Genomic DNA, 18177 nt, shown 5'->3' on the forward strand with positions numbered 1-18177 from the left:
CCCTTTTATATTAGTCTGTCCACACCTCCCAAGCATCAAAATGCTCTGTTCCACCTAATGCTGTCAATAAGAGGTGGTTTTCAAGTTAACAGCTGTGACCTTTAGTTCAGTAGAGATTAGTCATTCCAGGGCTGAAATTATCCAAATGATTCTAGTGAAGGATTATGGAGTTTAAAACACATTGAAGCACTTCAAAATTCAAAGTTAGCTTTATCGTCAATTTCTTCACTTGTACTAGACATACAAAGGAATCCAAATTACGCTTCTCTCTATCCCATGTGTAGACAAGACAGGACAAACATTAAAATACAAGACAGGACAACATTTACATGCATAGACACAACAAATAACATCATCTCTAACTAAAAAAATTAAGCTAAAAACACTAGTGTATAGTAGAGTGCAGTTCAAGTCAGTCCGACTTCCTGTATTACCACATGACATCACTAAGTGGAACAGTGTGTTCTTTGTTTGAGAGAAGTATGCAGGATTTGTATTTTAAACATACGTGAATAAAACAAAGCACAACTCCAAATCTGTTTTTGATGAGGAAACAACATTATAACATAGATCACAACATGCCAAATATGGGCCCTTTACACACTAACTTTAATCTAAATGTTTCCCAAATTTGTGCAGCCCTACCAACAGCAGTTGTCTATATGTCTACATTCTTACGATTCAGACCACACTCTCTGGTGCTTGGCCTTCTCCTCATTGTGCCTCCTCTATGTTATCTCATACTTTTGTTTATTTATTCTGGCTCACCTCCCACATTACACCTGAACATAAGGGTCTTTGCCAAAAACACCTTGTCGTCCATCTGTATGTCTCCCAGGTAATCTTTTATAAGCCACTTTTCACCTGTCCTCCTCCACTTCCTCCCTATAGAACGCAACTCCAAATGATTTAACACACTCAATCTATAGAGTATTACATTCATTCACTTTGCATTGATCGCCTCAGACCAGAGCGTCAAAACAATCAGTATTCGGATTTTGGAAAGTCAATGGCATTCTCTCTTTGTTTTGTTCTGTCCATCGGAGACCAAACAGGATTTATTCTTATCTCTTTGTTCTTTCTCTTCTGCTCAGACACGCCTTGGTCGTTCCTTCTGTCTGAGTCTCTGAACAGTGTTGCCACGCTCGGCTACTAAAACAGAAAAGAGCTTGGGCTAGATTGAAATCTTTGTAATATGGCCAAATACAGGGAATGGAGCATGGTATACTCCTATACGTTTGCAGAACAGTTGTCACAATAGTAAAATGTTAAAATAAAAAGGAAGAAGCTTTTTACTCAATCTTTTACTCAAGATTGCTAATCACAACTGTACACAATATATGTCATATAGAATCATTTTGCATCCATCTTCTACATCTTATCCGGGGCTGGATTGTGGAGGGACACCCTTCCTTTAGCTCCAAAGGGCTTTCCAAGGCCAGCTGAGAGACATTGTGTCCTAGGTCTTCCCTGGGGTCTTTGCCCGGTGGGACATGCCAACAACAACTCCCCTAGAGAGGCATCCCAATAACTAGGTTGGTTTGGTCATTTCTGTATTTAATGTGCACACACATAGCTTTGCCATCTTGACCAAAGTGTGGACATTGTATGTGTGGGCGCTTTCTTTAGTCTGTGTATCAGATCAGAGTCTGACTGTTCTCTCTGGGGAATGTATATGCAGCCATTACTGCCCGGTTGTCATTAAGCTTCAACCAGTTGTGCATTGCCTGAGTCTATAAATGTGTATCCCTTTCTCCAAAGGTCAAAGGTTTATTTCTTGATGGTTTTTTCACACTATTGTTTTTACCTTTCAGCACACAGTAACCCCTGAGGTTTTATACTACAACCACCTGACCCTCAGCTCACAAACACAGCTACCAACCAAGTTTCAAGCCTATAGCTACACACTTAATATTATGCACCTTACAGTCTACAGTATTCTACTTCATTATCTAACAATGCTTAGAAGGGAAAAAAAAAACACTGTTTTTCTTTTATAATGGCCAAATGAATAGGACACAATCGGAGTTCAAAAACATTGCCTTCGTAAATACTTCAAGCACACATTCAAAGCTAAATTTAGACACAAAATTGCATCTGGCTTTGCTGACAAACACATTATAGTGTGGGTGAGATCTGAAGCCATGCTGACCCCTGGTGGTCAAATTGAAATTAATGGGTATCACACTGCGCAACAGAAAAAATTGTGAGTCTAAAATTGCCAGATCTCATTTGGAGGAAAGCACTAAAGGGTATTATTTTGGTCAAATTGTGTGCAGAGAGAGAGAGAGAGAAAGAGAGAGATTCTATTTTTAGCTTGTTGGATTCTGAAGTCAGCATTGATTGTGATCTCTTAAGAAGAGTGCAAGGGCAACAGGCAGTGCATGAACTGACATAGTGGAGAATCTTGGGTTGCATTTCATTAGCTCAACAAAATTGCCACATTAAACTTTAAACTGACTACAGTCATGTCTTTGAGGCTGAATAACGGCACCATTTTCTGAGGCTGTTATGAAAACCTTTCTTTTTCTCTCTTTTGTTTATTTATACTTACAGAAAATGCATTGAACACTGGTAGTTTTTGTTTCATGTCATGGCCATGTAATTAAAGATCTTAACCATAAATCAAGTCAATAAATCTGCAATCTGTCAATCATCAAATTTTACCATACAATTTTTAACCAACTCCATTTTACACTAAACATCAATTTCAGAATGCACAATGATGGAAAATAGTTCATATCTATGGCAATATTATAAATGTTTGTTGTTTATTATATTGTTTGGCTAGTAAAGAAGTCCTCAAGTCCTCATAAAACAGACATACTAGAATGCTACAATGTCACATGAAGGAATGAACGATGAATGATTGCATTAACACACGCAAACATACATATACATACATATACATACACACATGCACAGACACACACCCATGCACACAATCCGACTCTCTACCTGTGCTCCTCTTATAACACTTGATTCCTCCCTAGATAGTGGCCACCTGCTCCACCTGTCAGCTGTACCTCTGTAGTTATATAGGCTCTACTTAAATTTAACTCCAGGTTTTATGCTGCTGCTGCTCTGCCCATGCCCGTCACGATGCCCGGATCTCTTTTGCAATGTGTGAGCAGCCAAGTAGAACTCAGTGCCCTGAAAACCACTGCTCTGTGGCCAAGCAAAAAAAATTTGCAAGTTCTCACTAAGTATTCACAGCAATTTAACACAACTGAATATATAGAGTGAGTTTTGAACAGAGTCACAATTCACTCTACAGAGAAACTTTTTATGAATAGAGACAGCACTTAAAGATGAGCTATAGGGCTGCAACTCTTATGCAACACAATCTAAGAGTCTGCTCTGTGTGAGAACATAAAGAAAATGGTTCACTGGAGACATACTCAAAGAAAGGCGATCAGGTTAAAGTGTTAAACACATTTTTAAAAGGTGCACCATTTAACTTTCCTGGAGGAGGGTCTGCCACCTGCTTATCTCCAATGAGGTGTTATTTCTTTGCTTGGCAACAGGATTAAACATCTCTATCTCCATGGTGCAAAGCAGGTGATGCCACCAGACCAAGTGACATGTCAGCTCTGAGGAGAGGCAACTCCTCTCACAGAAAGGATGCAAGGTAACAAAGCATAGCTTGTACAGAGTTACATTTAAAGGCACAGAATTTTGGACATAGGACCTCATTTCCTAGTTAGCCAGAGTGTTGGAGACGTGCGGAGACACTTTTTTAAATATTCCATCCTGTCCTTGTATTTGCAGTGTTCGCTGGTGCTAGGCAAGCACATGTCAATGGCCAGAGTTATCCTGCCACTAAAAACAGTCTTACCCACTCCACAAAGCACCCAAAGCAAATCTATTATTATGCCAGACTGTCGATGTGAATGTCTGTGTTGATAGAAAAATGTTTGAAATAAAACTAACCTTGCATTGCATGAATCGTCACATGATGAGGAACTGTTTTCTCATATATCAGTCCGCCGCTGCCAAGCTTTCCATCAGGAAGTACAACTTGCTGGTGCTGCTCAGATATAAATCCTTCAAATGTAAGGTTGGTTTTACATCTAAAATTGTTCTATCAACACAGACATTCACATTGACAGTCTGGTGTAATAATAGATTTGCTTTGGGTGCTTTGTGGAGTGGGTAAGACTGTTTTTAATGGCAGGATAACTATGGCCATTGACAAGCTCTAGCCTAGCACTAGCGAACACTGCAAATACAAGGACTGAATGGAATATTTTTTAATAAGTGTTTCCACATGTCTCCAACACTCTGGCTAACTGCTAAGTTTTTCTGTTATATTAAATGCTAAACTTTTTTGTCATGCCAACAGCTTCTTTCCACATGCTGTTATAATCCTGAACAATGCACTTTGAATTTTGATGTACCACCTTACTATTTTTAGCTACTTAATCTTGTGTAGCTTGTTTACTTCATAGTGTCAACATGTCATATGTAATGAATGTCAATTTGTTTATGTGTTTGTTTTTACTGTTTCATGGTGCACTTTGAGATTCTTGCACATTTTTTCCTGTGTGGTTTTTGACTACAAATGGTAAATAAACTAAACTAACAAATACATTTTTAAATATAAGATATAAAATTACATTTAGTTCTGTAGAGTGTGGGTTAGATGTTTTCACTTAAAGAGAAACAGTGATCTATAGCTAGCTAGAGTGACAATGATACAACTTTTTGAGTCGACTTGAAGAATGTCATTCAGAGCAATCTTCATCCTCAATAATCTGACTGATCTGGATGATTGATGTTCAAAATAATCAGGCGAGTGAGCAGCAGAGGATGGCATTTGGCAGCATTTGCAGCAACAAAATGAGCCCCCACTGGAATTTGTTTTCTGACAAGACTTACAAGCACATGGGCTAAGGTGCAGAATGCTTCTTTACATGTTGTGTGGGAATAAACATTAATAAAAAGTACTAGTTTGAGTGTTGTTGAACTGAAAATGCACATGACATGGTCAATGACAGAAATGATTGAATGCCTCTAAATATGTATAAATACAAGATACAGAATACAACTGATACTTTGCATCTGTTGTCATCAACATGATGCTAACTCAAAGCACTACTCTGTTAGAAGTTCTGTTACTCAAATTAGATTTTAATCTGAGTTTGTTTTAACACAATCTGAGCAGAATGAGGTGACTTGGGTTAAACTACAACAGTTGTGATCATTTGTGCATTTAAAACTGCGTCTTATACATAAAATTACAGTCACAAGTTATTCAGTTCTTCAAGATAGTCACTCTCACCATTTTTGTTAAAAAATCAAACCCTTAAACAGGACCATGAATGCTTATATTAATCACAGGTTCCTGAAAATTAGTTGTTTAAATAATTTTGTTCTTAAATCTTTTTGTCTGAGTTGGCTAATGTGTGCATTGTGTCATCATGTTAACTGCTGAACATTCCAATGCCAATAGAGATACATGTAGAACACCCCCTCTGTGATGTCACTTCAAAGTATCGATAGATTAAGTTGACATTAAAACTCCAGTGAACAACTCCAAATGGCACAATCATGAGGATTTCACCAGATGTTATAATGTTATCCATACAAAAACAATACATACATACACATAACAAATGCTAACAAATCTCTAACTGAGATATAGCCTGGAAATAACTATGCAAGTGCTGTTTTGGTAAAGAGTCTATATTGAATTAAAGTTTAGTTTTTATTCATAAAGTTGTGTAAGAAATGTTATTGTCTGATGTCAATGGGCAAATCCCAAAACCATGCTGATTGCTAACAATTTGAGAGAACTTATTTGACCAGCACTTGTTACAAAATGGCTCAGGTCTTTTCTGCATTTGTTAGATTCTGAGTGACTGTGCTTAAAAAAGTTAATTATATTGTACTAAACACGTTTTTGTCTTTTGTCGGGCTCTTTATCAATTAATAATTGCCACAATTAACTCCAGCATAGTCACTGAACTGCTCACAAGTTCTTAGATTTTCTATGGTTGAAGCAAAGGCTACTATTTATAAGTTAACAAGAATAGTGCCATGGCCAAGATGGAGATGCAAGATTGATTGAGAACTTTTATCCATAGAAAGTGCCATTAACCCTATTTATTATTATAACTGCAAATATATTCACTGCCTAACATAGATAGTGATGAGAAGAAGACTATAGGTTTGTTACCACTGAAAGCTGACATGATCATTAATCTACCCAAGATTTATTAGTATTATTATATTTTTTTCTATAGTGAAAAGTAATAGCAGATGGGCATTGTGTTAAGCCACATGGACAATGCACTGAATAATAATATATATTGCCTCTTTAAGATTTTGAATAGGTACTCAAAAGCAAAATAGTTGATCTTTATTGAGTCCCATGGCTACCAATCTGTACCAACACATCTGTACAATATCAAGAAAATACAAATGTTCTATAAGCTACTGTTAATTGCTTCACTAGACTAGTGTGTTTCGCTTAATTACTTAATTAGTTTCATTGCAGAACATGCAATGTGAGTGTAAAATCATTGACCAACAGAATTACAGACTGTGGACGAAATTAAACTTCGATCTTTCCCAATGATAAATGAACTGATTAAATTAACTCCACAAACAGTCAGGCCATGCACTGATTTTGGATTGTCCTGGGGGAATAGTGACAATGCTGATACAAAGATACTGGCTAAATGTGACCCAAATACAAATATACAGAACTAGGCAAATGTTTCAAATATATATAGCAGAACATATCAAAGCCCAGATCTGAATTCAAAGTATTCATTCCTAAAGTAATGAATTAGTGAGTGGGGCTGGGCCATATCATATTGCATATCATCTTTTGCTTTGGGGCAATATGAAATATTATTGCACGTGCATTGAGGCTGACTTTCCTCTCAGCTGTGAGTGAAAGGTGGACAGAGATTACAGGCAATTTCTACCTAGAACAACTCATACAAAAACCCTCATACTGACAGAGGAAGAATATGAGGATTGGATGGACCTTCAAGCTCAAAGGTCTTATATTACGGGAAACTGACTCTTGTGAGCTTTAAGCCATCCTATAATGCTGTTACCTCATGAGAAACATACCTGGAGTTCATCAAGCTTCATTCACATGTCTAAGTAATCCTGCATTAATTGTCTGTCTACAAAGCTCAAAATGCTCTGTTCTATCAAGTGATGTCATGTAGTCAATGCAGTTTTCAAGTTTACAGCTACCTTTTACATTTTCTTCAGTAGGGAATGGCAGTTCTAGGGCTGAAACTATCCAAAAGATTCTAATAAAAATGTATGGAGTTTAAAAATACATTGGAGCAGTCCCTGTATTACCACATGACATCACAAGGTGGAAAACAGTGTTTTCTGTTTCAAACAATTAAAGGAAACAACATTATAATACAGATCAGACAATACTGTAATATGGGCCCTTTAAATAATTTGAAACAAGTTATTACAAACATTATAAATACCACATTAAGTATTTTGTTTAGACAAAGTTATATAGTTAATTATATCCTTACTTTTTTTTTTAGGTGTATTTCAGTTTTGTTGGTAGCTAAAACAGCACAGACTACCTCTTATGAATGGACAACAACACTAAACACATAACTACAGCAATAAATCCAATTAAAATTCATAACTAGATCAAACAAACCAACCAGTGCACTAGAAAACCATGCATTTTTTTGTACTCACGTGGTAAAGGCAGGGTTGTACTTGGCTCCCAGGTAGTATGAGTAGAGGTTAAACATTCCTATCATAAAGGCCACAAACACCATGATGAAGATGACCATGAACTTAAAGATGTCTTTCACTGTTCTGCCGAGGGAGATCTGCAGTGGCCCGAAGCTCTCATTGGCTGGCAGGATGTAGGCAATACGTGAGAAACTGAGCACCACAGCAATGGCATACAGGCCCTCGGAGATGATCTGGGGGTCGGAGGGGCGCCATTTGTTTCTGGCTGTGGGAGGAAAAGGAATATACTGAAGTTAAAAATCAATGTTTTCTAATCTTGGTTTTGTATTGCCATGGTTGGGTTAACCTGTTGAGTGAAAATTGCTTCATTCTGTTGTCTGAAAGGGCCTGTTTAAAAGTAATATTAACTCTGGGAAATGTGTTTTGATGATGTCAGGGTAAAGATACAAGAGAAATGACAAATAGGTGAGTCTGACTTAAAATAAGGAGAGAAGGACAACAAATTAGGTAAGTCAATTAAGAACACCTTCTCATTTGCAATGACGACCTGGCCAAGAGGCAGCATAATAGAGCACAAACAGAATATACTCACACATCAATCATAACATGAAAAAGTGAATACAGATGTGAGACAGTGAAACATTTGCAGATTAAAGATATAAAAGTGTTAAAAGCATGTACAATGATCCTGTAAAATTGTTTTTATAGGAGTCTGTTTACAGATACAGAATATGATATATATTATGTTAGATGTTTATGGCCAAATAAAAGCATATAAAATAATAAACTATTTCTGTCATAAAAAAAATAAAATAATAAATAATAATAATAATGGTGAACATGTAGAATACTACAGAGCTAGAAAAAATTAGGTCTATGTTGACACACACTGATGCATTAGTGGTTTGTTATAACAGAGTCAGTCCAGCAGATGACAGCACTGATGAAGGTTCCCGCATAGGGCCACTGGGGACAGTCCGCCTGCAGCATCACACACATCAAACCATCCATGGGTTTGTACTCACAATTACAGCTAATTTGAAGATCCGATGATGCCTAAGATGTGATTATGGTTCTATTTTTATACAGTAGCACAGCAGGCCAAATACAATATAAAAATACAAATAGCAATTGAAACTGAAATTGGTGCAAAAGAGCCAAAGATTCCTCTTGAAATGGTTGACATCTTGGCATATCTCGCCCAGTTATGAAACTAAAACGTTTTGTTTTGTTTTATCTTCAAGATGAGTTGGTTATATTGACAATTGTCTCAACAACAAACATGGTTTGTTTTCAAAAGGCTGCATAATAACTCAATAAAAAAAATATTTTAAAAAATACCATAAAAAAAGAAAAAAAGAAAATTTTGAAAATCATAATTACAGTACAATGCTCTGAGAGACAAAATCCGACACTGAAAAACATAACTACAAGGCAGTGGCCCTCAAAATGTATGGAAATGTGTGTAAACCTAAGCAGTTACATAGAACAGCACATTTCAAACCCCAAGAAAAAGTGTTCCCCTGTGTTTCCCGTACATACATATTTATGTCACAAATTATATTTCTTTGCATTGGAAAACTGATTTATCTGTGAGGGATGTGCCAATAGGACTAATATAGTTGTACATTAAATCTAATTTAAAATGAACACTAGCCCCCAACAAAACATATTTAATAAATACTTTTATTTATGGTCTCAAGTGGCCGATCTTGAATATCTACTGGAGGGCAGCAACAGGTATATAGACAATTTCAGTCTTTACAATAGAATCTTATGAATACACTTATAGTATAGTAAAACTCTACTCACCAAAAGTGAAGTAGGCCACTTCATCGGGCAGTGAGGCGTTGCTAAGGTCGTCATCAGGCACGTGCATGTCCACATACTGCTGTGCTTTGGTCGCCTTGAGGAAAGCCATGAATCGTGCAGTAAACGATGCTACAAAGATGGAGAGCATCCCGAAGTCCAGGACGTTCCACAGGTGAAGAACATACTCCCTCGGCCCATCACTCCAAATCTCCTTACACTCAGACCAGATCATACCTGTGGGAAGAGGAATGCATGCGATCTTTTATAAACCCTAACACTAATATTTTTAATAATAATAGTCAAGTTGACCTGTTTCCATTTTTTTGTTTTTTTTGTTTATTGTATTTCTATTTAGTATTGCTTTTTTGTGTCTTTTATATTTCTTGTAGTTTTTCCTTTGTAGTCCTGTACTGTACAGCACTTTGGGGACCATAGTTTTTTTTTAAATAAATGTGTTACATAAATAAAGTTGATCTTGACTTAAAATGTAAACACTTACAGTTTTGTATATCTTTTTTGACAAACGTTCATTACAAAAAACTAAATAATGAAATTGGCCTGGACCAAAAATGATGGTACCCTTAACTTAAGTATTTAAGTATTTTGTTACACAACCTTTAGAGGCAAGCTCTGTAATCAAACGATTTCTATAACTGTCAATGAGAGTTCTGCTCTGGTCAACAGGTATTTTGACCCACTTCTCGTGAGAAAACTGTTCTTGTTGTCTCAGGTTTGAAGGTTGCCTTCTCCAGACAGCATGTTTCAGCTCATTTCAGATGTTCAATAGAATTTAGATCTGGGCTCACAGAAGACCACTTCAGAACAGTCCAATGTTTTGTTCTTAGCCATTCTTGTTTTTAGCTGTGTGTTTTGGGTCATTATCCTGTTGGAAGACCCATGACCTATGACTGAGACCAAGCTTTCTGACACTAGGTAACACTTTTTGTTTCAAAATACCTTGTTAGTCATGAGATTTCATTGTACCTTGCACAGATTCAAGACACCCTGTGCCAGATGCAGCAAAACAGCCCCCGATCAAAACCAAGCCTCCTCCATGCTTCATAGTAGAGATAGTGTTCTTTTCTTGGTCTGCTTCATTTTTGCGTCTGTGAACATAGAGCTAATCTCACATTCTGCCAGAAGCTTTGGGGCTTGTCCATATGCATTGTGGCAAATTCCAGTGTCACTGTTTAATGATTTGCTTTCAACAGTGGTGTCCTCACATGAAGTCCACTTTGGCATAAACAGTGACGAATGGTGTGATCTGACATTGATGTACCTTGCCCTTCAAGTTCACATTTAATTTCTTTGGAGGTTGTTCTGGGCTCTTTCATATAATCCATCTTCAATTTGTCATCAGTTTTCCTCTTGCAGCCATGTCCATGGAGGTTGGCAACAGTCCTGGACCTTAAACTTCTGAAGTACATGTGCAACTGTAATCACAGGAACATCAATCTGCTTGTAGATGGTCTTATGGCCTTTATATTTAACCTGCTTCTCTATAATTTTCTTTCTAGTCTCCTGACACAGTTCTCTTCTTCTCTTTCTCTGGTCCATGTTCAGTGCTGTATCCATCATGTCTCCAAACAGCACAATGGCAACATGTCACCCTTTAAACAGGCAGACTGACTGAGGACAAGTTTGAAGACCCCTGTCATGCCAATTAGAGGACACACCTAAGTTTAACATGTCCCTATTGTCCAGTTACGTACAATCTTTACAATCACTTTTGTCCAGGCCAGTTTCATTAGCTATTTTTTCTTAAATTATTCTATTCAACAACAATTCAAAAACAGTGTCTGATTTTCTTTGGTTATTTTTCAGGATTTTTTTTATTCATTATTGCTTCTTAGTTTCAAGTTACTTCAGTGACCATTGTTGATTTTGCTTTCATTACCAGAGGGGAACAATTTTGTCCACGTCTGTAAGTAGGGGGATGTTTTCCATTTGGTTTACAATACAACAATAAGCTATTTTTTATCAAAGTTACAAGTGCATGAAAGACAGACTTGTATGGTTTTCAAGGACATGGAGAAATGACCCATCTAAAATCATCTGTTTTCAATTTATATTTTCACCCACGCAACATTTTATTTTGTGGCATATATTCACAAATACAATTACAAATGTCACAACATCAAAGCTTGTAATTCACACAACACTCAGACATCTCCGTTTGGATCACAGGTGCACACAGACACATTGACAAGCACTCAGTCTTTCCTCTCCACAGCCAAAACAGGCTGAAAATTGCTTAGTGAAAAGACCCCTGATCAGCATCATCACTACAACAATTACGAGGCTTTCGAAGTATGCCACTGGAATTACAATTGCCTGTCGGCTCGTGCAAGGACAAACAGCCTAAATAGTAAACACCCGGCAGCAGACGTCAACACCTGCTACTAAAAGATCCACAGATGGAAAAATCGCTGCTATTCAAATTTGCAAAAAGTTAAAAATAGAAGTATAGGTCCAACTTACAAATAATGCTATTGTATCTCGAATCCAGATGGGAAACAGCTGTGGTCTGACATATGCTGCCAATGGCTACGTATTTGTCAAATTTGGCATTTTGACAGCATGTTCTCTTCCCCAATTTCCACCTGGCTGCGTTTTTATAATGATCAAAATTCAATCCAAAATGGTTACATCCAAGTTTTACTTCAAATGCCTTCCTTATAATCTTCTATACTATTTCCCTTGACACTTCAGGCCATCTGGACCAACCTGCAAATTTCCACACCAATATTGAAAAACGGCAGGGAAAGAGGTTCTATTTGTAAGTTTGACTCCTGAGGCAAAGACCCAGGAAAACCTTAAATTTAAATTGTGAAAAAGATGCTCCTTTCTTTGCTTTCAACCACTAAACTTGTTTGTGAGGGTGGAACTACCATTGGCAATCCCACAGACAGGATATTCAATATCTAATAAACCATTCCATGAAATGTACAAGCTAACCTGACCTTGCTATTGCACAGAACCATAAATAAGTCCTGAAAAGACATTATCACTAACACATATAGCCATAAACAACACATTTAAAATGTATAGTATCCCTTCCATCACCGCTAACCTTTACATCATTTTAAAATATTTTTTTGCTATGGTTCAGGTATCACCCCATACTGTGGCCTTTATAAAATGTCATGCTTTATAGAACCTTTATACTTTTACATTTGGATTTCTTCTGTTCAGTTGCTGTTGAAAAATATATATTATCCATATCATAACAAGTAACATAGCATGAAGACCCATACTCGTGCAATAACGCAGACACTTGATAATTACAATGACAAAGGACAATAACAACATAAGTGGATGGAGGTGGGGGAGTGGGGATAGCAGAGTCTCTTGCTGATTTCATGATGAGCTGAACCTAATAAATTGCAGTAATCAGAATAATCAGAATCTTAACAAAGTCACATATTGTATGTAAAAAAATGAATGTTGATTTTGTCCATTCTATATCAAATGAATGGATGGTATACTTTAAATTGATTATCGTAAAACTCAAATTATACACACTGAATCAATTCTTAATTTTCAAAAAATAATAAATAAGTTGTGTCTGAATTGTTTAAGTTATATTAAATAAATGCACTCACCCAGGACCCACTTCATGATGAGCATCTCTGTCCAGGAGAACTGTGTGGTCTTGACCCTGAAGACCTGGCGGGGGTGGTCCGTGATGGTCTCGTTGGGCAAGTTCTTGACCCCCTCAAAGCGGTCGGAGGCATTGATCACCAGCAGCCCCAAAAAGATGGTGAAGGAGACCGCATGAGCAACAAACTTCATGAAGGGACTCCGTAGGATCTGACCAAGCTGCAGACGAGAACAGATAAATTAAAAGTTTTGTTTTGGCTAACCATCACACTTCACAGTGAGAAGGTTTGATCCCTGGGTCACCTGACTCTTTCTTTGTGGAGTTTGTATGTTCTCCCTGTGTCTGTGTGTGTTTTCTGAGGGTACTCTGGTTTTCCCTATCAATCCAAAACATGCACCAAAGGTAAAATTCTCCAGCTAAGGTAGTCCTGACCAAGACCAGCACAAGATAATGGAGATGGTGCTCACAATGTGCTGTGGTGCACACTGCTCCAGAGGAGATACCCCAGAAGCATTGAAGGATAGGTCAAATGCACAGGAAAAATTTCCCTACGGGTACAATGAAATGCACCTTATTCTGAGTACCATTTAAGCCCTTAATCTGTTTGTTTCCATGGTGATGTCATTGCTTTGCCAGGAATTTTACATTGTATGCCATTACACTTTTTGTGTCTATGGGCAAGGCACTTCACCTGACATGAGGGGTGCCTGGGGCGCAAAACAGTGTAGGATAGCCACTGCCCATATCACTAGTTGTGAAACACTGGAATAACTAATGTCCAGTGAGAAGTCTGTTTACCCTTGTACATGTGACCATAAAACTGCCATTCTTTGCTATAATTTATTCTACTTATTTGCCATTTGTAGTTGTAAGCTAAGTCATTTTAGAAAAAAATATAATTCATGAGCTTTTCTGCTAATTATCTTTCCCAAAATATCTTTGTTTTAATTAGCAGTGTTTTCTGTATTAAGCTCAATAATGGGATAAGAACTATTATAGATTTATATATATATATATATATTTATGACATATATATATTTTTTTAAATAATACAATTTTTACATTCATTTTTGCATACCAGGGTTGTGAGTCACCAGAGTGAATTGCCTTGTTGGTTGTCTGCCATGGAAATTCTAGGATTCTCTCAAAATTATTATAAATCTACATGCGGATTAGTGCAAATAATGCTTTAACGAGATGCTACGCTAATCACACGTCTATATGAAAGCAGAGGCGCAGCAGCTGTTGTGATCTGTGTTTGTGCTTATTACCAGCCTCTAAGCAGACTCCACTCACACTGGGAGACACTTCTTGTGGAACAGTGCCATATGGAGACCACTTTGTGCACTACAACGGGTGGTCTTCAACACTCTGTACACTGCAAGCCTCAGTTTTCTTATGAATGCAGCAAATGTGAAAAGCTGCTATAATGGACACACACATACACACATACTCTGAACCCCATAGGCAAACCGAACATTTGCCACTCTCTAAACCTGCTGTGCTCAATATTAACAACCCACAGGGTATCCATTCTGTGCAAAATATCACATTCTATACTTGTTCCTTACAGCACAGCCTAGTAAACCAGGAGGGACTAGGGCTGTCAGGTACAATCTTAACCCTAAAATACCCTGTAAACCTCAACCTTCCACCAGGATGCGCCTGGATCCTTCATTACCACCATACGCTGAAGAGATAAGAGCCATCCATCCCATTCTTTGGAGAAAATAAGATGGTCAGTCCCGATCAGGCTAAGTGCTATGCGAAGAAAAGGCTCTCTCTAGGAGCTGTGTACCTGTGTGGTGGTGGCTGTGATGGGATAAATGCTGATCTGGTCTTTCTGAAGTAAATGGAATTGGATAAAGATCATGTAGAGTAAAAGAGAATGTGAAATGTAATATAGAGCTGCAGTTATCCGCATCATCTTTTCATCTGAAACAGTAACAGCTGAGGAGATAAACTGTAGCTGTATGTAGAGGTATGGTGGAACAACTACAAATGTGTAGTACCTCATATAGAGAGAAAAATATGCACTGACCAAAAATTACAGCATTTTAATAGCACTGCATGAAGTTTGTATTAAAGGCACATTAACTTTGTATGTTGCAAATTGAGCTCCCACAGATGAATGCTGTCATTGTGTCCTTGGGCAAAACACCCAACGCACCTTGCCTCAAGTGTCAGTGTACTCTGTTGTATGAATGGATCAGTGGCTCCTTGATATGAAGTGCTTTGAGTAACTTGAAGGCACCTTGAAAGGCTTTATATAAAAATGTGACCATTTACCATATTTTTTAGAATACAGTTTGTCAGGTAGGAGAGGGGTGTTGGAATCAACAACACATCTGCTTTTAAAATAGGGCTTGGTGAAAAAATACTGGCTGTGATAATAGATTTGGTTTCTACATAAACACGTAGTTTGTTGGTATAGATGCTATAGATCCTACGATCATAGGGAAACATCTATTTTTAGTCCATTATTGATTTTTGTGTAGTGGTTTTCAATTTTGTCAGGGTCATAGCAGCTCTTTTTGTTAAGAGCCAATAAAACCAAAGCTCATATTAAACTACTTCTTTTGGTGGCTAGTATTAATGAAGCATGCTCTCTCCTTGAATTGTAAGAATTAAGTTTGATGTGGATTGTATTAGCTAGTCTAATGATACTTGGAGGTACAGTCTCAAATCTGATCCCTGGTTTAATCAAATGTAGCAGGATCTTGCTTGTAAGGTCTAATTCAATATGCAGCGGTGTCCAGTCAATCTGCGTTTAATGAAAATGGATTGTCACCTTGTCCTGTGCATATTGATCGCACTTTTTCCACAGTCATCCCACTTTGGTTTTCCTCCTGGGATAAGTAAAGTAAGACCGGGTTTATGCAAAAATATGAGGGCACATTAAACGGGTCTGGGGAGACTGAAGAAGTGATTAGTGAAAATAGGAGGTAATGTGGGTGTGGCGCGTAACATGTAGCAGCTATAAACAACAGGAGATCCTTGTCAAATTGATTGTGACAGCAGGTTAGCATTAGCATTGATAAACAGATCTGCCAGTCATGTCTCCCTGAATGGTCACGTCATTCATTTTAACCCTCAGCTCATATTATCATGGAATTACATTATAGATTTCTTTAGTATTTGTAAGATGTCTCTGTAGGGGCGTGGCAACCAAATGACATTTTCCCAAGAGTCTATAGGTCAAGTTTCTATAAAGCGTTTTATTTTCAGGTGAATAATTATGAATGAGGACATTTGACGAAGACTGTAAAAATTTGCTACAGAGCCTAATACAAATAATGCAAAACAAATTATCTTTCTCCTCCTGTAATAAATACGACACAATAAATAGAAATTTGTTTTTTATTGCTTCCAAAATTACAAATTTTCCCCCTAAAGAGATTTCTGAAGCAATTAACTTGGTCTCTCAGTTCTTGCTCTGTCTCACATTGACAGTCCTCTTGCATATTCAGAAACAAAAAAATAATAATCTTTTTAATTTGTCCCAGTTGATTTGAGATGTTATTTGAAATGAGAGTCAGATGTTGCTATGTTCAGCTTTATTAAAGAAGATAAAAAACACATTAAATTGATCTGATAGGCAGGTGTTTGGTAAATGCTATGAAGGAATGCCTTTTCATTTGCACAGTTTATGAATAATTTGGCACATTGTTACTCATCATTAAGCCAGTCTTTGTATGGAGCTAAATCTATCGTGTGTCTACAAAGCTTTTTATCGGGCATTGTATATGGCAAATCAGACTTATTTTACAAGTGTATAAATTCATTAGGATTCTTTAAAACACCACTAGATCCTGTTGCTTTCTGTGTAATCCTAAACTATCATGCTTATATCTCGTTCCCCTTGCCCACCCCACTCCCCCCACTGCATATCAATTAAAACCTCCTGTGTCCAAATCCAAAATGCATAAGTACTGTAGACTGTGCTGACATGTATGAACGGCCAGTGATGGGAAGAATACTTTGAAAATGTATTTATTTACGGAATACTGAATACCTGCATTAAAATATATTTTGTAATATATTCCTTTACATGGGTCAATCAAAGTAATGTATTCTGAATACTTAGAATACATTTACACTGAGTTGCATTTAAATTATAGTGAAAAAAATGACATATAATCACAAACTGCGTGTTTTTATTGCAGTGTTTGTTCTTCATAAATGTACGTCTAATTAGAGAAGGAAAAATCAGACATGCACTCACCACAAGAGCTGTGTTTTCTTTTTCTCTAATACTGTACAGTCCAGCTAAAATTGCATGATGTAGTACCACCAAGGCTTCCTTTGATTTAAGGAAAGTAACAGTATTTGGAATACCCCTAAATGAAAAAGTAACTGTACCGGAACACAGTTACTTAAAATTTGTATTCTGAATACACATTTTTGATTCAGTTAGTTCCCAACACTGTGTATGACACAGAGCATTAGAAGAGCTGGGAGAGCAACAATGTGTACGATATGGAAAAGGCTTAATAAAAAGAAATAAACTCATATGTCATCTTTAACTTCATTCCATTCCATAACCCTTCAGTCTACACTGTTCCCTCCACTCTCAAATGCTCCCTGTTGTTACACCCAGGTGGTTTTATGACAAAGTGTAATGTACTGTAATTTATGACTCAGCTCTTTCGTGACAAGTTTTTTCAACTTCTCACAAACGTTTAACATGAGTCGCGATCTCTTTCTGTGTCTCTCTTGCTTTTATTTATTTTATTTATTTGATCACTCCAGTATACTCTCCACTTAAGCAAGGGTTATAAAGGTTGATGAGTAGATTTGCATAACCATTCCCTCAGCTCCTGCCTGTGTGCCTGTGTCAGATCCAGTCACTTCACAGATTGTAATTTGCTTGATGGAGTATTAGTAAAATGGGATAAAGTACCTTAGGGTCTGATAATCGCTTTGAGATTACAGGGAAGCTGTTTAAATGAGGATGCTGCCTTTGCCACACCAGCAATTTATCAGTCTAGGATGCAGAGTAAATATTTTGACAACAAGATGGAGGACTCTCTGGTAGCACATTTGCAGAATAGAGCTGCTTTCCA

General features: G+C 37.3%; 1 protein-coding gene across 2 annotated transcripts in view; it reads right to left on the reverse strand.

Annotated features, from left to right (window-relative positions):
• The window catches only part of LOC110162245 (short transient receptor potential channel 7), a 48528-nt gene that overhangs the window by 16548 nt on the left and 13803 nt on the right, over positions 1 to 18177 (reverse strand). For both annotated transcript variants that reach the window (XM_055159321.1, XM_055159322.1), the window contains 3 exons: positions 13113 to 13329; positions 9508 to 9741; positions 7696 to 7960 (listed from right to left, as the gene is read on the reverse strand). In XM_055159321.1, the coding sequence (XP_055015296.1) occupies positions 7696 to 7960; positions 9508 to 9741; positions 13113 to 13329 (716 nt within the window). The remainder of the gene's footprint in view (positions 1 to 7695; positions 7961 to 9507; positions 9742 to 13112; positions 13330 to 18177) is intronic.

Source organism: Boleophthalmus pectinirostris, unplaced genomic scaffold (assembly GCF_026225935.1).
Source record: "Boleophthalmus pectinirostris isolate CB_2022bp ecotype Guang Dong unplaced genomic scaffold, ASM2622593v1 HiC_scaffold_23, whole genome shotgun sequence".
NCBI classification, from domain to species: Eukaryota; Metazoa; Chordata; class Actinopteri; order Gobiiformes; family Gobiidae; genus Boleophthalmus; species Boleophthalmus pectinirostris.